At 41.6% G+C, this 23,736-nt stretch overlaps 1 protein-coding gene across 1 annotated transcript; it reads right to left on the bottom strand.

Annotated features, from left to right (window-relative positions):
• Window positions 1-2,990: 2,990 nt before the first annotated feature.
• On the bottom strand, window positions 2,991-18,718 carry LOC143301021 (protein YIPF3-like). Its single transcript, XM_076615015.1, has 10 exons — window positions 18,661-18,718; window positions 16,945-17,041; window positions 15,584-15,660; window positions 14,848-14,954; window positions 13,493-13,538; window positions 11,774-11,866; window positions 10,698-10,829; window positions 9,301-9,423; window positions 6,043-6,166; window positions 2,991-5,425 (listed from the first exon to the last, which is right to left on the bottom strand). Exons 1-10 carry the CDS (start codon window positions 18,694-18,696, stop codon window positions 5,322-5,324), a joined length of 939 nt encoding a protein of 312 aa, XP_076471130.1. The 5' UTR covers window positions 18,697-18,718; the 3' UTR covers window positions 2,991-5,321.
• Window positions 18,719-23,736: the final 5,018 nt, after the last annotated feature.

Below are 23,736 nucleotides of genomic sequence, written 5' to 3'. Positions count from 1 at the left end.
TGGGATGGGCACAAAAAAATTTAAAAAGAAGCCTAATTATATGCAAACTGCATTTACTGTTATATTTATAGTTTTTGTATTCTCTAAACTTGGCACTTTGACCTCTTATTCTGACACAACAACAAGAGGAGTCATTATTATCATTTTTTGTTCAAACAGGAACTTCTTTTGCTAAGCATGGAATTTTTATTTATTTTGCAAATGTTTTGGTGCAGATAGTAAAAAAGGGAAATTACTCTGTAATTAATGCTAGGGGACTTAATTTATCACAAGTGAGTCTTGAAGGCCTTGCCTCTCTTGTTTTTCTGTTGCATCACTTGCTACAAAATTTGTATATCACCACAGTACAGCACTGACATGTTTATCCAGATCCTTAAAAATCAGGGACAAAAAAAATTATGAATAGTAGAATTCTTGACACACATGACAGTGCACGTTTGTTCTGAAAGCAATAACTCACAAACTATAACGATCATTTCAGTGGGACTTGGACCAATAAATATAAAGTTCAATGAACATTTATTTTTAAAATCATGGTCCAGTTTGACTTTGATTCAAGGTCACAAAGGCAAGGAACTGGTTTGGACACTTTTTGTTTCATGAAAAAAATCTTTCACTCTAAAACTGCTGGGCTGTTTGGATCAATGTTGACAGGCACAGGTTGGGGTTGGTGTCATTCAAAGAGCTCAGATCTGCAATCAGACTGATCAGATGTTTACAAGAAGTCACTGTCTGCTGTTAAACACACACAGAGACACACACATACACACACACGCACACACTTGTACACCAATGCATGTATACACATACACACACGTACACACATCCTTTGACCCACTCACCCACCAGCATCTTGTTATCTATAACGAATCTGTTTTTAAAACATAATTTTACATGCTCCATTTGGCCCTGTTGAATAACATGGCTGTGGTGTGGTGTGATGACAGGTCAATGGAATGCTGATGTGGTCAGCAGTGGGCATGTGGTTCACCTTCTGGACACAGTCTTTTGAATTCTTGAGCGAAGAGAAAAACAACGTTGTCATTCAATCACATGATCAGGATCATTCAATCACATGATAAGGATTCTTTTCCTTGATTTAACTCATTCACCGCCATAGCCAACTTAAGTTGACGAGATGGATCACCCCCAGAGATGGTTCACTTTAGTCGACATCTAGGGGTCATGTTAAATGGACTGTTTTTCACATTCAGCGAAATACGATACTGATTAACCTCCCACCCCCTTAACCAAATTTGAAGAAACCAAGTCCACTGTATTGTTTTTAAAAAAATAGAATCATTTGACTGAAAGTGCTGAGTCTAAATATTTTGCACAGGGCAGTGTTTTTCACCCAAAAACTTTGCGATGAAAGAGTTAATTCATGGCTGTTTCCTGGTTCAAAGTGGTCATTCAAACACTGGCTGTGTCTCTGCACATACACTAATCTGAGATGCATGAATTTGTAATTAACACATTTTTTTTTTTTTTTTTATAAATGGCAACACAAGCACGCACACACACAGTTTCAGTTTCAGTTTCTCAAGGAGGCGTCACTGCGTTCGGACAAATCCATATACGCTACACCACATCTGCCAAGCAGATGCCTGACCAGCAGCGTAACCCAACGCGCCCACACACACACAAAATATAACAAAAAAGAATATAGGTCCAGCACATAACAGTCAAGAACATATCACTTTTGGCAAAGTTTCTCCCAATGCTTTAATTGAGAAGCACACGGATGTTAAAATCATCCACCAGGGAAACAACAGCTGACAGTGAAATCAAACAGATCACTTTTGTTATCCCTCCAGTAAATACATGAACAATTCTTCCTTACTAAACTGCTCAGTCCCATTTTCTCATTCAATCTGCAATGATTTCTCCAGTTTCGCAAAAATCCATCAATATGGGTTTTCTGTGTTGTCAAAAGAGAGAAAAAGTCTGGTCTGACATCACACACACACACACACACACACACACACACACACACACACACATACACACAGCACACACATTAGCTTCACCAATATCAATGTGAGAGGAGCCACAAGGTAAACCCACAATTTAAAAAAATAAAAACAGATAATCTGAAAATATCAAGCACTTGAATACATAATTACATACATGTACATGAATATCACAACAGCAAATGTGAATCTTTTTCAATGCAGTATGTATAATATCAATATACAGCACTGTACACTTAATTCAACCGAAAGCTCTGAAAAAAATGACATGCCTGTAAAATTAAAAAAAAAAAAACACAAAAAAACAAAAACCTTCCCAACAAACTATAACCCAAAAAAGCAAAAACTAAAGTGTACCAAATAAAACAAAGAAGTTTCCCAATCAGAAAAAAGCAAATATAAATAAAAACCTGCAACTGAAAGATGCATGTAAGGGAGTCAAAACTTTCCAGTCTTGCTCAATATAAATTTGACAAAACCTAAGTTTGGCATCATATACTGACCATGCCAAACTGGCGCAAGCTATAGATGGTAGCTTTTTGTGGCTAACGCAGTACAAAGACAGACCTCCAGGTCTAGTTCTGACTCAGCCAACCAGCAAAGTTTGCTCCCTTCACTGCTGAGCACTTCATGTAAGCCCAAGAAAAGGAGACTGAAAAAAAAGAAAGAAGAGTGGCAAAATTTGATAACCACACATACCACACCTAATATCCAGAACAGCAGAAACTGTCCAATTCTGTTCCATAAAGGAAGCATTCTTTTCTCAACAGCCACACATCTCATGCGGATGATTCAGCAAAATGTGTTAAGTATTCTGTGTAAATCATTTTCTACGTTCATTAATGTCAGCAAAACATGAAGTCTTTTGTGAAATTTTCTTTTGTGTGCAAAAAGAGGGTAGTTGTTTTTTTTCTCCTTACAATAATCTGAGCCACCTCCACTGCCATGCCACACTTTGTTGTACATGTTTTTGATCTCTTACAACTATTTTGGTTTTAATAATAAAAACACAAAATGATTTTAGAATGCTGCAGTCTCAAAGTGCTCTGCAATTTAAACTGACAAAAAACCCAGAAGCTGCAATTTCAGCCTAACAGTACACACACACACACACACACACACACACACACAAATGCACATGGCATCAAGATTGTGTATGCATGCACCCACATATTCAACATGCCTATCATTTTTCTTTTAACAAATTCAACAATGCTTAGATATATCTGCATACAACCACACATTTAAATTAACATAACCAGATGACACATCACACTTGCTCTTTCACCACTCCTCTGAAACGCAGCACAGCACATACATATCCACCGTTACACAGTTGAATACCATGCTGTTGATACTATGACGTAAGAAAGATGAAGAGGTGCAGTGATTCATGGGACTATAGATGGCTCCAAGTGTCTTGTAACAAGATTTTCCCGAAGAAAATGACGATGACAAATTCTTTAATGAAACAAAACCCATCTGCATGCAATATCTTTCTGCCCACAAGTACATCATGAAAACAAATAATCCACCATAATGTTCACCCACAAGTATAAAACACAGAGGCCGTCAGTCAACATAATGGTAAACTGAAAACAGACTGCTGATCTGAGAAAACAGCACAAGAAGGTATGAAGGTGACTGTGGAGAAGTGAAAAATGATATGTGATGACACTACAATCTGATCCCGCTCCATTCCCGTAAAAAGACCTGATCCAAGGTGTTGTTGGTTTTAACTCTTTCCATCCCCTGCCCCAGCACTGCTCAGGTATCAACTCCTGACTCATCAACTTTCCACCTTTTGACTAAGTGTAAACAGAGAGGGAAGAGACATGACTGTTGATAAACTTTCTGGCCACTTACTGATGACTGGGCACAGCTCAAACATTTTTTTAGGCAAATTCTGCTCATGATCACAGCTAGAGTCGAGTTTCACCACTCAGTAAGTATTAAACAAACTGTTCTGAGATATATACAGTGCTTTTGATCCTGACAATGATGTCAACGACTGATTGTTGATATCGCTGTAAACACTGACAGTTGAGGCAATCTGTGAATTTCCATGTGAAGTCATTCTTGTAAATTTTTGTATCATATGAAAATGACTGTTCAAACCTCCCAGGCAGGAAAGGCTGCACAAGCTGTAATCTTTGCAGAACTGAAAGGGTTAAACAGAACGATATCCAAGAAAAGAATTATCTGTACAAAAAACTGCGAATGAAAGCAACCGCAATCTTCAGGCATACTCGAAACAGGAAAATCACAAAATATATATTTTGCAAAAACCCAAAATTAAACAAACAGAAGTGAGATAAGATAAAACTAATATAAAACTGTAGATGATAGAATTATATTTCACTTTACCAATGCGCTATTTTGCTATTTTAAAAAAACAACAACACCTCTTTGAGACCACAATGCTGTTGTGTGTGTTGTTTCTTTTACACCCCCAATAAAACCCTGACTGATGTGTATGATACAACTACTGAAATTACTTGTGTAATACTCATCACAAGGAAAAACATAAACTGCAAATGACCAACAGCACCCACACTCTCTGAGATCAATCTCACTGTTCGGACAGAACTCATTTTTTGTGTGTGCAGACACTCCGGAGTAATTTTAAAATAAACAGTTTGATGTTCTGGCAAAAATATCACTTACAAAAGTACATAGCTGTATTTTGTTATCACGTTATAATAAATCACTTACACATTATTTGTACAGCTATACTCTATTCTAATTCTATAATATACAGTTTTCTGTTCTGATGAAAATATCGCTTACACAGCTGTACTTTGTTCTAATGTTACAGAAAAATCATTCACATTGTTCAGACAAAAATGGTCACTAGCACAACATTTTGGTCTAATATTGACTGCAGATGCCACATCATTGTCTACAACTTGTCAACCTTCATTCCCCCTTGAAAAAAAGTCTAGAATTAAGGACAAGTCCAGACCCAGGATTTCATGCAAAGAGGGTGTGTGCTGGGTAACCATGTGCTGAGGAGAATCCTTGTACATCTTGGGTCAAAATCAATGTACTGTGTGAGGGCTCGAGCAGCCTACAACCTACCACCACCTTCTTTTCGTCTGAATTCTATTGCTTCCTCACCCAAACTCTTCCTTTGGTTTTCTTTTGCATCCTCTTTCCTCCTCATCCAATTCCTTCTTTCTTCTCCACCGCTTTCTATTTTTTCCTCTTCCAAACTTTTCCCTTCTTTTCTACAGTATTCTATTTCTATGTTGGCCCAGTGTCCCACTTTCGTGTCACCTCACACGAGCACAGTGTAAGGCAGAGAGCATCTGATAGTCCTGTTCGCTTTGTGGGCTGGTGCACCTCTCAGTTTGTCCCGTTGGTGTCGACATTGGGCACCGCCTCCTCCACTGCTGCTGATGCTTTCTGTGGCTCTGGCACAATCCTGCTGTCAAACACCTCTGAGAGCTCTGCAAAAGTGTGAGACTAGCTTGAACATATGCTGTACGGAACGTGTACACACACACACACACACACACATACAATAACAATAATCATATTGCAGACTGTTGCTAACACCTACCTCCAAAACAGGAAACTTGTGATATTTATAGGATAAAATTTTTAAATTATACCCATGTAAGTATACATGCATTCCAGTATGACATACCGTACACAAATAAGCATGTGCACAAACAAACATACAAACAAACACATTCACACACACACACACACACACACACACACAGCCAGCAGAAGTTCAAGAAGCGCATCTGTCAATAAGATGGTAGGCAGAATGGAAGAGGGTGTTTTGGTTTTGGTTTTAGTTTTTTGAGAGACTTTTTAAAGTGAACTGAGAAATCCACTTGATGTACTGAGAAAGGCAGTTTATTCCAGAGCACTGGGCCAAGATAGGAGAAAGAGCTTAGGATTTTCGTTTCTCTGACCACAAACACACACATTGACACTGCAGCCTGAAGAGAGAAGGAGAAGAAAAGAAAGTAACATTTCACCTTAGAAGGTCCTGACATTCAATAACAGTGAGATTCAACACACAAAACAAAGACAACACAACACCGACACGCACCTTCCACGATGGTGTGATAGGCAAAGTGCAGGTACAGCAAAAACAGCATGTGCAGAGCAGCAATCGTTGCCATGACAACAATCCTCTCCGTCTTTCCACTGGCCCGTGACATAATGATACACACCTGCACACACAATCACAATGTTACAGTCCACACAACTGTAATGTTATAATAATACACACATGGTACACACAAAAATCATATTTCAGATATACACCAGGACACCAGTTCCTTTTCTTTTTGTAAATGTTGATTTCCTTTTTTTTGCCCCATCATCTGTACCCTTTCTCCCACCGCTTATACTGCAGCCCCCATTCAAAGCCACACCCAGTTTCATCTTCAACAAGTCATTCAGATGAAATGATAAAACAAAGTCCTGTGTGCAGCATGCACAAAGCACACTTAAAGAACCCGCAGCAACAAAAGGGTTGTCACTGACAAAAGTCCTCCGCATCAAGTCCAGTCTGATAGTAAAGCACATGTGCTTGCAATCAGGAGAAAGAAAAATAAAATTAATGGGTGACACTGTATTGTAGTAACGCGTACGACCCGGGAAGATCAGCTTGAATTTCACAGAGCAATCTGTTGTGAGAATCGTAATAAAACACAACACAATACAATACAATATTGCCTCAGAACCAGCAGTCCACAGAGAGCAATCAATGTTAGGTCTCCATAATGGCAGCACAATCAAAGTATAATTCACTTTTTTACATCATCCTGCTATGTGCCACACCAGGATATGATGATATGATTGAATATCATGACATATGAAGTTACATGGCAAAATCATAACTGATAATGTAGACAAAGTGATGGTAACGATCTCAATGAGTTACTGTCATAAAACAGAAACCCAGGAAAGATGATATTATAATATGCACAATACCAGAATGAGTTTATCATACACACTTTGGCACATTTAATTCATACTAAGTACATGTATATGATCAACCAGACGGAAGTCTGATGCACCAAATACATGACAGGACATGAAAAAGTTAGGACTAAGAGAGAAAAAGAAAAAAAAAAAAAACTTTAGGGGAAATAACTACTAAATAATATCAAGAGACGTAAAGATACACACAAATATGAAGAGAAGAATAAACACAGAATTTCAAGAATAAACTAGAGAGGCAAGGCCTTCAAGACTCACTTGTGATACACTTTTAAAAAAAATCCAAGCTTTTTATGTATAAAGTGTGATTTCAAAATGTAATGTTTAAGATGAGAAAGATCAGTTTAAAGCAAATTAAGTCCCCTAGCATTAATTACAGAGTAATTTTCCTTTTTTACTCTCCGCAACAAAACGTTTGCAAAATAAATAAAAATTCCATGCTTAGCAAAAGAAGTTCCTGTTTGAACAAAAATTGATAATAATGACTGCTCTTGTTGTTGGGTCAGAATATCAAATCAAAGTGCCAAGTTTAGAGAATACAAAAAATATAAATATAACAGTAAATGCAGTTTGCATATAATTAGGCTTCATTTTTTGTTTTTTGTTGTTGTTTTTTTGGTGCCCATCCCAGAGATGCAATATTGTTTTAAACAAGATGACTGGAAAGAACTGAATTTTCCCTATTTTTATGCCTAATTTGGCGTCAACTGACAAAGTATTTGCAGAGAAAATGTCAATGTTAAAGTTTACCACGGACACACAGACATACACACACAGACAACCGAACACCGGGTTAAAACATAGACTCACTTTGTTTACACAAGTGAGTCAAAAATAATACTATTTATTTCAACGCCAAACTCCCTGGCAGTGGGGTGGTAGGAGGAAGCACTGACCGCTGAATGGTTCACTGACCAGACCTTCAGTCCATATCCATGGGGTGCGAGAACAAATCTGTTTTGCAAACTCACCATCACATTAACATGTGAAGTACCAGGTTAGTTCAAAATACAGCCGGAACACCTGGGAAATAAGACAGGGGCCGGAAGGGGAGGTTAAGGTTAATAAGGTTACAGGAACCACAGGCTTTTACAGCCATTAAGCCAGTTAATTCACATCCACTGTGTCTAGGGCTTGACATATGAAGGCAGGGCCCAATCCTCTCCTTCTGCCGTTTTAACTCTTTCTGAACTAAGGTACGCTATAGCGTACCTCATACACACAATGCTATAGTGTACCGCAAGTTTAAAAATTCGTAGTTCATAGGTTAACAGTCTTGTGCGAAACTAAATGGCACAGCTCTGTTCTACAGTCATCCAAAAGTGCACCTGTACTTTTACTGTGGCTGAGGATGCCTTTATTTGAGTACAATACATGCGAGTGTACAGTTACCCAACTCTGCCTTCTCGCTCGCTCACTCCACAAGATGGTGTCTCCATCAACTTTGGCAAGTACTGTGGCTCAACGTCGAATGCAAACTGATTCAATAGTGGATATCCACTGTGCATACACATTGGCCTATTCAACTGTTACAAATCGGAAGCGTCTATGGTTACAAAAGACCATATTTGTAAAATGCCTATTATATGAGAAAAACTCACCCCCTTTATGTCAGTTGTGAAAAACATGGATTTTTTTCAAAACATGATAAATCAGTCAATAATAAAGTGAGACTTTGAAACTTTGGCAACTGTTAGTCCATTCTATTCTTTATATTAGTACAAAGTTTCACAGCTGTATGTACTTGCATTCTTTTTTAGATATTTTTCTTGCAACATAAACAAACGGCCAGTACAGAGAGTATAATGAAGGAAGTCATTGGGCAGTATAGAATGACTTAACCTTCCCCAATCAAAGTCACATACCCATGAACATTTGGTTGGACACAACAACGTGTCGAAACAGGAGCCTCGAACCCTAACCACAGGCAAACACTGGATCAGAAATCCGATGTCTAACCGATTCTGCCACAGCACCTCCAAGATGGAAGGAGAGGTGTATGATGATAGTCAGGGGAGGCAACTGCTGTCATGGCTATCTTGGCAAGAATTTGATTACTGTGGAGAGTGTCTTGCCCAAGTTACAACCCCGATTTTGGCCAAGAGGGCTTTAGGACAAGCAATGTTGAGATGGTTCCCAGAAGGCAAACTCGCTCCCCATGCTGCAGCACTAAGAGCCAGTGAAACCTTCCTTCCTAGTTTGAGAGTCAGAGGCCTCCAAATAAGACTTGGTTGTAAGTGAATTCCCATTGCAGTTGAGAAACCACTGATCATACAGCTCTCACTTTGATGCTGGAGGAACTAAAAGCAAAAAATGTCGATCTCTGATTGAGGGGGCCAGGGAGGTTGTAACAACTGACCATCCTGAGGGTGGACAGGCCGCCCACCACTGCCCACAGCAGGTAGAAAAACAGATGGTCATGTGACGTGTGGATCACCGTCCCAAGGAACAGCACGATGCAGTGGCCAAACATTCCATAGCCCTGCACACAGGCGGGTCAGAAACGTGTACAAAAACATACAAATGACGTACAGCTATATGCATGCACACTCAAATACTAACAAAAATACATGAATTAGACATGCTCTCTCTCTCTCACATATGGACAGACACAATCAGAAAAAATCCCACGTACATGACCACAGACACTCAAAGGTCCAGTGATACATCACACGTAAGCAGACACACTCACCTACACACACACACAGATGAGCTAAAGCATGCACTCACACAAACACAAACAAGCCAATACAGTCAACTGGTCAGTCAGAAAAAAACATAAAAGTAAGGTTTTCACCATCATTGCTGGGCAGTCAAAATGTACTGCCCGTAACTTATCAAAAAGAAAGAAGAATATGTCGTCAACAATGTGATTCCCTGTCCATCTCTGTGTTGTTGTTTTTATATTTGATTTACTTCTATACTTTTCTGTTATAAGTTGTCAATAGTGAATCTGACAACAATCATATTTTGTATTCACTTTCATGCCATTGAATATTATCACAGCCACAACTGTTCAAAGAACATATTGATGTCAGTAACGGGAAAACATTTGACTTCTGTATTATTGCATTAATGTGACGTTCACCAGACATCAAACTTAACCAAACAAAAAAATCATCTATGAACATGTTTGAGCATAATATAAGTTGTTAGCATTTTTGTTGCTCTGCTGTGCTATGTGTATTTGTATGTAGGTTTTCTAAATAAAGATTTTTTTTGTCAAATCAAATACGAAAATGTAAACCACAAACAAACAAACAAAAAGAAAGAGAGAAAAGAAAAAACTGGGAGCCCTCACGATCATGGACAGCATCTGCACCATGGTGACACAGACAGAAAGAGAAAAGAAAAAAAGAGCGACAGGCACAAAACCCCAGTGGCTAAAGCATAGGACTTTCAGTATGAGGGTCCTGGGTTCAACTCTTGGTAACGGCGCCTGGTGGGTAAAGGACGGAGATTTTTCCAGTCTCCCAGGTCAACGTATGTGCAGACCGGCTAGCGCCTGAACTCCCTTCGTGTGTATACGCAAGCAGAAGATCAAATACGCACGTTAAAGATCCTGCAAACCATGTCAGCGTTCGGTGGGTTATGGAAACAAGGACATACCAAGTATGCACGCCCCCAATAACGGAGTATGGCTGCCTACACGGTGGGGTAAAAATGACCATACATGTAAAAGCCCACTCATGTACAAGTGAGTGAACGAGGGGTTTGCTGCCCACGAACGAAGAAGAAGAAATTTAGAGTCCTCACGATCATGGACAGGATCTGCACCATGGTGATGCGGACAGAGCACACATAGGCAAGCAGCCACACCAGGCCCGACGTCCCCAGCCAGTAGGTGAAACACACGCCCAGCGCCGACCCCATCAGTGTGCCGTCCGCCTGTCGTCACCACACGCAACACACACAGTTTGTACGACAACCGGAGGAAATAACCACACTCAAATCACATTTAAATAGTAACAAGATAAAACAACATGAAGAATAACATATCAGAATGATTGCATTTATAATAAATTACTGGCGTGTGTGTGCATACACGTGTATGTGTGTGTGTGAGTATTTGTACAACCTTATGTCTGTGTATTTGTCTTCCTGTGTATACAAGTACACACACAGTATGTGTGCAGGCATGCATGCATGTGTGTATGCATGTCTGTGTGTGCAAGCATATGTCTGTTCATGCCTGTGTATTTGTCTGAGCGTGTATATGCACTGCATGTGTGGATGCATGCAATCATGTAATGTGTGTGTGTGTGTGTGTGTGTGTGTGAAGCAGGTATATGCAGATGATCATGCATGCATGTGAGTGTGTGTGTGTGTCCCCTTTCATACAGAGTGCGTAATCTGTATGGATTATACAGACAAGAACATAATGTGCTGCAAGCCTACATGTACTTCTTTTTTTTAATTATATGTATGCCTGCGTACACAAAGCACATGAATGTGACCATGTTCTTGAATGCATACATACGCGTAGACACAGAGCTCACATGACCAAATGCATATCTGCACATACCATGCATCATGTGTGTGTGTGTGTGTGTGTGTGTGTGTGTGTGTGTGTGTGTGTGCGTGTGTCGGTGTGCGTGTGTGGGTGTCTGTGTGTGTTTGTATGTGCCTGTGCCTGTGCATGCATGTGTGTGTGTGTGTATGCGTGTGTCACACTGTGTGTGTGTGTTAGTGTGTTGGTGTGAGTGTGTGGTTGGTGAGAGTGTGTATGTTAGTGTGTGTGTGTGTCTGTGTGTGTATGTCTGTGTGTATGTGTTAGTGTTAGTGTGTGTGTGTGTGTGTACATGCACATGCATGCGTGTGCGTGAACTGACCACTCTGTGGTCGGCGGTCTTCATCTGGTAGAGCAGCAAGGCGATCATGGTCAGCACCACCATCACTGGACCGTACAGCTCTCGGGCCACCTCCTGCCACACGCACACACTGTGACACACACTGCATCCTCCGCAATCCTCATTCCATTCCTCCTCCTCTATCAATCCTCCTGTCATCCCTCCTCAAACAATCATCCATCATTCCTCATGAAGTATCTTCATTCCATTCCTCTTCCTCTATCAATCCTCCTGTCATCCCTCCTCAAACAATCATCCCATCATTCCTCATGAAGTATCTTCATTCCATTCCTCCTCCTCTATCAATCCTCCTGCCATCCCTCCTCAAACAATCATCCCATCATTCCTCATCAAGTATCTTCATTCCATTCCTCCTCCTCTATCAATCCTCCTGTCATCCCTCCTCAATCAATCATCCACCATTCCTCATAAAGTATCTTAATTCCATTCCTCATCCTCTATCAATCCTCCTGTCATCCCTCCTCAAACAATCATCCCATCATTCCTCATGAAGTATCTTCATTCCATTCCTCCTCCTCTATCAATCCTCCTGTCATCCCTCCTCAAACAATCATCCCATCATTCCTCATGAAGTATCTTCATTCCATTCCTCCTCCTCTATCAATCCTCCTGTCATCCCTCCTCAATCAATCATTCATCATTCCTCATGAAGTATCTTCATTCCATTCCTCCTCCTCTATCAATCCTCCTGTCATCCCTCCTCAATCAATCATCCATCATTCCTCATGAAGTATCTTCATTCCATTCCTCTTCCTCTATCAATCCTCCTGTCATCCCTCCTCAAACAATCATCCCATCATTCCTCATGAAGTATCTTCATTCCATTCCTCCTCCTCTATCAATCCTCCTGTCATCCCTCCTCAAACAATCCTCTCACCATTCCTCCTGAAGCACCCTCATACCATTCTTCCTTCCTCCAACAACACATTCTTCCTTCCTCCGACAACAATCCTCCTTTTGTTCCTCTCTGAAGCATCCCATTGTTCATCCTCTAGCAATCCTCTTGTCTTAACTTTCCTTCTCCGACAAAACTCACACCATTCCTTGAATCCTTCTTACAATAATCCTTACATCATTCCTCTTACAACAATCCTCACACCATTCCTCCTGTAACAATCCTCATTCCTCCTATAACAATCCTCACATATGTCATTCCTCCTACATCATTCTTCCTATAACGATCCTCACACACATCATTCCTCCTATAATAATCCTCACACCATTCCTCCTATACTAATCCTCACATCATTCTTCCTCCAACAATCGTCATATCATTCCTCCTGTAATAATCCTCACATCATTCCTATAACAGTCCTCACATCATTCCTCCTATAATAATCCTCATACCATTCCTCCTATAATAATCCTCACATCATTCCTCCTATGATAATCTTCACACCATTCCTCCTATAATAATCCTCATATCATTCCTCCTATGATAATCTTCACACCATTAATCCTATAACAATCCTCACAACATTCCTCCAACAATCCTCTAACAATTCCTCACATTCCTCGCCTTTTCATTTTCTCGCCTCATACCACTCTTCATGAAAAGGTGTGAAATCAATTAGTAACAACAACATTAACAACAACAGCAGCAACAACAGCATAACCACCACCACCACCACCACCACCACCACCACCACCACCACCCACACACACAAAACAAAGTCTCACCTGTCTTTGAGAGGTAGGTTTCTGTGGAATCAAGGACAAGAACAGCCTGAAACAAAAGAGATCTACTGTCAGTGAGCACACATCTGTTCACCACTCAACCACTGACACATCAGAAAATTAAAGCACATGCACACATATATTCAAACACCACACACACACACACACACACACACACACACACAGAGCAAATACACAAACTGTCGCATATCCAATGCATTACATCACAACTACCCCTTCCGATACCAACCATTCCACCCCATCCCTACCACCCACACCCCAATCTTCCCTCCCCCTTTTTTTTCTGTCTAATCACTCTTAATGAAAATACACAAAATCAATTAACAATATTTCAAACACCACAGACACTTCAGAACACACTAAATTAAACACAAAATATACACCTACAAAAGTCAGCATTCATATATCCCCGACAAGAATTAATTTTCAACCGAATAAATCAATATGTATTCAAAGTGTTGTATTGTATTCTATCTAAAGCTGGAAAAATTACAGTGTGACTACTGGTCCACATAAATAGGTCAAATGCACACACACACACACACACACACACACACACACACACACACACACTACAATAAGACCAGAGTCACTGTTTACATTATACCAAATCTACGCATTTGGAGACGCCGTGGTTAAGTTGGTTAGGTGTTGGACCTCGATGTTCACCAGTGATCTGAGTTCAAAGACCCACACTGGCATGGTGCTGTGTCCTTAGGTAAAGCATTTTACTCCGATATTTTCTCACTCCACCAATGTGTAAATGGGTACCCGACTCTGGCTGGTGAAGGTAAAAAGAAGAGGACTGGGCCCTACCTTAGCCCTTGACACAGCGGACATGAATTCACTGTCCCCCCCCCACCCCCCCTCTTGCAACCGTTTTTAACCTTTAGCACACTTGAAAAGATGACACACTCCATTAAAATCAGAGCTGATGTTTACAATATACCAAATCTACACACTGGTAAAGATGACACAACTGTATGGAACCAACTCCATCTGCAGATCAGAAACTCTCCTTCCACTTCATTGACTTCAAGTCTTCCCTGAAAACCCAACTCTTTTAATTTAACTGATGCAGAACAACACAGAACCACTGTTCCCATCTTGCATGTGTGTGTGTATGAGTGCATGTGTGTGTTCACGTGCAAGAATGCATGTGTGCATCCCTGTGTGTACATGTGTGTTCTTGTGTGTGCATGTTTGTGTGTGTATGTGTGTCTATTTACCCAGGTTTGTAAAGCGCCAAGATCCCCTATTCATAAAATAGGCACTCTATAGATTGACATGATCATGATGATGACTACAGTCCAGAAGGACCACAGCAGGCCACCGACCGTTTGCGCACTTCCCAGGGCTCCACGTTGAAGTATGGTCGCAGGATGTCAATGTTGCCATACAGGCTCCATGCCTTCTTGGCACTCTGGGTCCCGGCCTGCCACATCTGCACACCGCATCACATCACGTCACGTCATGTCACGTTCAGTTAGGCTCTCTTCTTCATCCACTTTGTTTTAAGTCTCCCCTGCACACCCACTTCTTTGAACTCATGTGGAACACCCACACGTTTAAGTCTTCCCTGCACACCCACTTCTTTGAACTAATGTGGAACACCCACACGTTTAAGTCTCCCCTGCACACCCACTTCTTTGAACTCATGTGGAACACCCACACGTTTAAGTCTTCCCTGCACACCCACTTCTTTGAACTAATGTGGAACACCCACACGTTTAAGTCTTCCCTGCACACTCACTTCTTTGAACTAATGTGGAACACCCACACGTTTAAGTCCTCCCTGCACACCTCACTTCCTCAGAACGAATGTGGTACATCCACACGCCATTCCACTGTTCTTGATGTGGATCTCTCACACAAGAGACAGAGACACAGAGAGAGAGAGAGAGAGTGTGTGTGTGTGTGTGTGTATGTGAGTGTGTGTCTGTGTGTGTGTGTGTTTGTGTGTGTGTGTAGCTCTATTTCGCCTTTTTGTAATGCACCTACATCCGTATTTAGAGAACAGGCACTATATAAAATCCTGTTATCATCATCATTATCATTATCACACCGCTTTACCATCTGGGTCATGTTCTGGCTGATACGCTGCCGGAAATCGTCTCCCGCGCTGCCCTCTTTGCGCTTGCCTCCCTGTCCTGTGTCACAAGAAGCACACACAGTGAGGAATCAGAAAACAGCTGTCAGTGCATTCCTGGAAGCTACACACCCCAGGGTCTCAGAGAAATTGTTCAAAGCCTTTTCAGTTGATTTAAATTTTATGTGGACAGGTCAATATGTATGTGAATCTATATTCTAAAAGTTATAATGTTCTAATGTCATTCTAACTGATGTTTTGACATTACCATGGATTTTTTTTCAACTGGTTTTAAGGAACTGACAAGCTAACAGCCCCTTTGCAGCGGGCTCAGCCTTTAGCAATATGAGTTGATTTGATCTAAACACAACAGGGCATTAATCTATAATAAAAATAACATTATAACCACCTTGCACTGTAAAAGGCTATGTTTGTATTTACCACATTTTTTTTTTGTTTATTTTTGTTTTTTTTGTGAGTTTTTTTTGTTTTTTATGTTTTGTGTTTTTTGTGAGTGTTTCTGAATTCACACACAAGTATGTGTGTGTAAAATGTCTCTGCATGTCTGTGCAAGAATATGTATTTGATGCTGCATGTGTGCACATTTAACACTTTTTTCCCCAGTGTGTGCAATACAATAATAATAATACAACTGAGTTTGTGCAATCTGTTCTACAAATGATTTAATCACTAACTAAGGTAATATTAATACCACTGTGAGCATTCAAAAACTTCTTCGTATGTACAAACAAACAGCTTGAATTCTCTGACTAAACACAGTTACCATCCTCATCACTGAAATCACCTGCTGCTTTCACAGAGATGCCAACCCCTGTCCAGTGTTAGCAGGAACTATCAGGAAATTTGGTAGGAACATTTTGAATTTGGTAGAAACACTCAGAATCTGTGCCACATCAGCAGACGTACATTTTATCTATAAGGCGTACAAACACTTGGGCCTACCTGCAACATGGTTAACTGATACGATTAAGCTGATTGGTCCATTCAATGCTGTTTCAATGTAAACATGCAAGTGAGTATAATCTCATGAGATCAAGGTTAGTAGTGACCGCCCTGGCCTCATGATCAATAGGTCTAGAGTGTCTGGGTAATGCTACGACAGGAAAGCGTGTGACCAAGCTATGTAGTTGAAAATGAACTGGCTGGAACAATTTTTATGTTGGCGTTACGCTGGAACAAACTACAACTGAACATAACAAAATACGGCGAAATCATAACAGTTGGCATCTCTGAGCTTGAATTCTCTAACTAAACACAATCACCCTCATCATTGAAATCACCTGGGAAGTAGTACTAGCTACTGTGATCATTTCACCAGGCCTACCTGCAGAGGAGCTGTCATAGTCCGAATCACTGTGGTCATCTTCCATCACCTCCATGTCCTCAAGCTGCATTGACAGCACCGCTGAACCCTCACCGCTCTGAAATATATCCATGCCTCTCCGTTACTAACACGTACATCTCTCGGTCACACACCGCAATTCTGATCTTTGAGACATATAGTGATATACACAGTGATACACTCTATGCAAACTCATCTGGAATGTTTTTATCTTCTATCCATTCCAAATTACAAATATTTGTACTTTCTGTCAGTGCAAATTAAATCAAAGTGAAAAGGTAAAGTAAACAGAACTAGGCTGATCTGAAAGATTATCAAAAAATAATAACAGAGGGATGAAAACTGATACAAAACTTTAACTTGGAAATGTGTTCTGCTCTTCATTTGGTCCTTCCCAAAGTCAATATATGGTTATTTTTCCTGTATCATGGGCTGAAACTTGAGTAGAACATGATGTATATTCACTCAACAAGAAAACGTACAAATGGCAAATGACATTTTTCAATGCATTCACTCTTTTTATTCTGTCATTTTCATCATTTAGGCAGCCACACTCCATTTTCAGGGGTTGGTGCATGCTGGGTATGACTCACCAAAACAATGACATGGATTACATATGAATGTGAATATGCTGAAAACAACTGGTCACAGACATTGTTGTCTGTACATAGCAAGTTTCTATATATGCTGATATAGGAAAATGAAAAACTCTTTCATAAACACACTGGGCTGGGTTTAATTCAACCTTCACACCCCCTTCAACCTAACCCATAGCCTTTTGAGGCTATGCGCATACTTTCATTTTTAGTGTTGCTTCAAAATGTTTTGTGAGTCCCACAATGTCGGTCAGTCTCTGTATAAACGTGTGTGTGTGTGTGTGTGTGTGTGTGTGTGTGTGTGTGTATGCATGTGTGTGTGTGTCACTGTGTGTGGCTGTGTGTGTGGGTAGGGGTGGGGCTGTGGGATAGGTGGGAGGGGGAGGAGGGTTGAAGTGGGAGCAATGTGTTTGTTACAACTGTCATTCTCTTCCTGTTTTGTTTTTTTGTTTTATTTTGTTTTGTTTTGTTTTCTTGCTTTATGCACCCCTTTGCTGTATGAATAAATAAATGCTGTGATTCTTAAGAGCTAAGAAGACACTGATGTGGTGGCTAAATGTTGCATGTATTTTGATCGAATGGTTTTAACACTGGATTCTCGACCGAGTGTCTCGAGTTCAGTAGTTGGTAATGGGCGGGTGGAGATTTTTTCCAATTTCTCAGGTCAACATCATGTGCAGACATGACAGCGCCCAAGCTCGTCAATCCCTACAAGTATAAATGTTTACATGCACGCAAAATCAAATCAAGTAAGCACGAATCCATGTCAGCGTTCTAATGTTATGGAAACATAACAATAATCAGCATATACCAAATACAACAATCAGCATGTGTGTGTGTGTGTGTGTGTGTGTGTGTGTGTGTGCGTGCGTGCGTGCGTGTGTGTGAAACTGATGTTGGTTGAGGAATGTGAATCGTGAACAGAAAAACATCAGATTCAGAGCAGAACGCTGTCACTGTCAGTGTGCGGCTAAGTGGGCGATTCATAAAAGCACACTAAATCTAAACAGTGATAATTCCATCGATGTCTCATTTTAAACTCTCATGGTAAATATCATCAAATATCTCAGGACATCCATCAAATCAAACAAATGAAACAAACCTGAGTTGATGACTGCCACGGTGACGGAGACGCCATGTTTCTTATTTTCGGTGAAACGTTTCTCTTCCGGTACGTCTCTAAACAGGAAACTGTACAAAATTATTCATGAAAGGGCAATTATCACAGGTGTTTGGTGTTTTTGTTTTTGTTGTTGTTGTTTTTTGTTTTTTCAGTTGTGAAAGTGATTGCATCAGGAGTAGAAACTGTAGTGACACCACCCCGTCAGTTTTTCCCAGTGTGTGCTCGAGGGGAAGCTGGGTCGGGGATTATGGGGAAGGAGAAAAACAACTCAGTGACTTCAGACCGTTGATCGGGAACATCCTAAACTTGTACAGTTGCCCAGAAACTGAACTCGACGCCTTATGTCTCAAAGGTGACGCAGGTCTTATATAAATCATGTCTTCTCTCCTTCAAGTGCAACGTCGGGTGACTATTTCCACTAAAATAAAATGCACAGTGAAGGCTGTGACTCTCAAGACTGCGATGTAAACTTTCAGAAGTCAGTAAAACCAGGAACTCTGGCAGAAGACTTTGTTCGTGCCAATATAGTTCATGTAAGAAGGGGGACGAACACCCGTCAAAGAAGTACAAATAAGTCTCAGTCAAATGACTTAGGTGGCAGGAGCTTCTGGACTGGGAGCCCATCACTGACTGATTAATTCAAATTGTCACCTCAGTGAACGGCTGCACCTGGAACAGCACAAGAGCCTCCGTCACTGACGGCAGATCTCAACCACGGTTTTTACCATGCGCGATCCAGCTGGGAACAACCCTCCACCTTGTCAGTGCCACGGTTTTAAGTGGTACACGGACTATCGTCTTCAGTTCTTCAGCCAAGGCATTTAATGTAGTACCCCATTCAAAACTGTCGGCGAAACTACTGAGGCACCTTCGGCCGCATCACTGAAGGGATCAGAGCGTTCGGTAGTGGCTCACCTTCTTTCCTTAAAGTGTTCGGTAGTGGCTCACCTCCTTTCCTTAGAGCGTTCGGTAGTGGCTCACCTCCTTTCCTTAGAGCGTTCGGTAGTGGCTCACCTCCTTTCCTTAGAGCGTTCGGTAGTGGCTCACCTCCTTTTCTCAGACCGTTCGGTAGTGGCTCACCTCCTTTCCTCAGAGCGTTCGGTAGTGGCTCACCTCCTTTCCTCAGAGCGTTCGGTAGTGGCTCACCTCCTTTCCTCAGACCGTTCGGTAGTGGCTCACCTCCTTTCCTCCGTTTGGTAGTGGCTCACCTCCTTTCCTCAGACTGGTCGGTAGTGGCTCACCTCCTTTCCTCAGACCGTTCGGTAGTGGCTCACCTCCTTTCCTGGTAGTGGAGCGTTCGGTAGTGGCTCACCTCCTTTCCTCAGAGCGTTCGGTAGTGGCTCACCTCCTTTCCTTGGACTGTTTGGTAGTGGCTCACCTCCTTTCCTCAGACTGTTTGGTAGTGGCTCACCTCCTTTCCTCAGACCGTTCGGTAGTGGCTCACCTCCTTTCCTCACCTGGCAGTGTAACATAAGGAGGTTGCTGTGGAAGATCAGTATCCTTAACTGGGGTCATCGTAGATTCTGGTGTACCCCAAGGCGTCGCCGCCGTCCATAGGTCAGTCCCATCATTTCTCTCTATATCATGCTAACAACCTTCCCGCTACTGCAGTCAGGTCCCAAGTCTGACTTTTTGCAGATGACTGCCTGCTTTACTTGGAAATCAAAACCCAGGCAGATTATACCACTCTGCAGAATAACTTGAGGAGATTCGAACTGAACATTGAATGGGCTGAAGGGTTGATGCCAGGTAGTCTTTTACAAGAGTCATGAACACGTTGCGAGCCATAGATCATCTTTCTTTCAGTAACCACTGACCTCGGAAACCACAATTTCGAAAAGTCAGTTTAAATCCATGTGAGTCCACATAATCTCTCATGGTCTGCACATGCTAATAATATATAGCTAACGCCAGTGCCATCATTGAAATGTTGCCTCAGAGACATATAGAAGTTCTCGCTCGGAGACCCGCTGGAATACTGCATACATCTCGCTTGGCGGATTCTTACTGGAGGGCCATTCTATACACTTATCATGTGCAGAGGAAAAATTGACAAGCTTGAGCACATACATTACATAAAACTATGAAGTTTTGTTTTGTTGTTGTTGTTGTTTGTTTGTTTGTTTTGGAGGAGCTCATAAAGACATGAATAATGGTATCAACATGGCATGGCAGGCATTCAACTCTCAGCGGCCTCGGCTGTACGGAACTCAACTGTCTGGGCTCACCAAACACATGATGAGACATTCAACACACACACACACACACACACACACACACACACACACACACACACACACACACACACACACAGTGAAATCCGTCCTTCGGAGACTGCACTAGCGTGTTAAGTGGTCCTCAGAATCAACATTGAATATCACCTTGTTGGAACTAAGAACCAACCGCACAAATTCTTATCAGCAAGGTAACCAGGAAACAGGGATCAGTAGATCTGTCGGTTCGGACACACCCTGCGCGAACCCCAAACAACATCACCAGAAAAGCACGGGATTCAGATCATCAGAGGAGAAGAAAGGGTGAGCAGACCACGACTGGACAGACATGGAGAAGATGCATTAGGAGGACTGAGATGAAGGCAGCGGGATGGAAATGCCCAGCTGACGAGAACAGCCTAGAATCGGGCCTCCTGGGTCTTGAAGGACTTCTAAAAACTAGACTGGCACAAGTCAGAATGGCTTACAGTGCGACTAAGCAGCAAGGCTCATCAAGCGAGATGACTATATCCCACAACCCCAGCTGTGTCCCAACTACTATGGTAAAAGACATATACCTGTGCCGCTGCAATGCAGATGACAACACGGCCTAACATTTCTGGATTTATAAGATCATCGAGGGTCACCTCCAAGCCATTGAAGCAGATAACAAGGTCGGTAATAATAATAATAATAATAATGGTATTTATATAGCGCTGAATCTTGTGCAGAGACAAATCAAAGCGCATTCGCACGATAGAGTCATTCACACGCATGCATAACTCTAAAACTGAAGAAACTGAAGACACGGAAGAGGCAGGGAAGGGAGGCTATTTTGGAAAGAGGTGGGTTTAAGGCCAGATTTGAAAGAGCTGAGTGTGGAGACTTGAAGACGGGAAAGAGGAAGTTAATTCCAATTGCAAGGTCCAGAGACAGAGAAAGAACGGCGGCCAACAGTCGAGTGTTTGAATCTGAGTATGCGTAAACAGAGTGGATCCGAAGCCGCAGCCACAGAAATAGGAAGTGGCAGATTTGTGATTACATTTATAACATAGAGTGCTGATCTTGTACTTTATTCTGTGTGAGACAGGGAGCCAGTGGAGATGTTGCAAAAGAGGAGTGATGTGCTCAGATCTTTTCTTTCTGAATCCAGGATTTTCACTCCACGCCTAATCCTTCCCCCAACCAATCCTGTATATCTTAAGTGGTGGTCTGGGTGCCTGTTTTTCAGTTGAGGGGTTAAGCCCAGGTCCCTGTGCAGCAAGCACAGCACGTAGCGCACGTAAAAGAAATCAAGGCTCAGTGCAAAAGGGTTGTCCCTGGTAACATTCTGTAGAAGAAAATCCACTTCGAAAGTAAAACAATTTTATTTTATACCTGCATTCAGAAAAAGGGGCGGTGTCGCTGCACTGTTCCTGCAGTCTGGATTTTTGTGAAGAAGATTTTTGAATGCATAAGTATATATCTCATTATGGAGTATCTTTCAGAGAAATATTATTTCCGTAGTGCAGTTCTGTTCCTTAATGCGTTTCTTTTTTTTTCTTAAACCTTCCAGCCGGCTCTCTTTGTCTCTGTCTCAGTCTCTCTGTCTATCTGTCCATCTCTTTTACGGTGCATCTTTCAAAGGAAATATTATTTCCATAGTGCAGTTCTGCCGTTCTCTTTTCGTTTGTTTTCTTGTTGTTTTTTTCTCAAACTCTCTCTCTCTCTTTCTCTCTCTCTCTCTTAGTGAAAAGACGTTAAACTGAAGAAAGAACATACACAAATACCCTTATATTAAACAACAACAACAACAACAACAACAACAACACACACACACACACACACACACACACACACACACACACACCAAACTGAAGAACAAACACACAAACACACCAGCTGTCGTGGCGAAGTGGTTAGCGTGGCAGATTAACGGCTGGGAAGACGCGCCGGGTTCCCAGCGGAGGTGGAAATCGGCTCGCGGCCAGCTCCTACCCCTATCTGAGTGTGCTATGGGCTTAAATGGAAAGACTGGGACCACACAGTCGAGTATCATCCACTTCACAGATGGGTCTTTCGGTTTGTTGCTCAAATTTCCAGACCAGAACTGTTAGTGTCTGTATCCCTGAGGCCTGGTTAACGCGGCTGGTATATGAATGAATGAATGATATCAGTGGATCAGTATTTCAGATAGTTTCTATCCCGGCTCGCCTGTCGGAGACCAAGCTCTATGCACTTTACAAAGTCGAGGTGATTTGCACGACAGGCTGTCTACCTGAGAAGAGTGACGGCTGCCATTGGGCGCTCAGTCAGTTGTTTTCTGTGTCATTCAATCAGATTTCAGGTACGCACACATACACACTCAGACTGACATGTAAAAATTTACGTGTGTGACCGTTTTGTTTACTTACTCCGCAATGTATGCAGCCATACTCCGTTTCCGGGGGGGGGGGGGGGGGGGGTGCATGCTGGGTACAGTAGTCTTCTCAGTTTCCATGTGAACCCACCGACGGAACGCTGACATGGATAACAGGATATTTAACTTGCGTATTTGGTCTTTAATATAAATATTATCACATCTAAATATGAAGATTTGTTGCTGTTGTCAGGCGGAAGCATATACAAATGCATACAAAATTTATAGTGAACATATGTACAAGAGTTCAAGTTTGTGCGTTTTCATCATTGTTGTAGCACGTGAGTGGTCACGTGATATACTGACAGTCGTACACACTGCGGGAGGGTAAAAGTAGCCACTGAGATGTGGGTACCGACTTGAGACCCACACATGCCTGTGAGAGAAACTGGTCAGAAGACTGGTGGAGAGATACGTTGTAACGTGAGGCCGTAACGGGAGAGA

The sequence above is a fragment of the Babylonia areolata genome, chromosome 27, assembly GCF_041734735.1.
Source record: "Babylonia areolata isolate BAREFJ2019XMU chromosome 27, ASM4173473v1, whole genome shotgun sequence".
NCBI classification, from domain to species: domain Eukaryota; kingdom Metazoa; phylum Mollusca; class Gastropoda; order Neogastropoda; family Buccinidae; genus Babylonia; species Babylonia areolata.
Note: the sequence above shows the minus strand (reverse complement) of the source record. Positions and strands in the feature narration are given on the sequence as shown.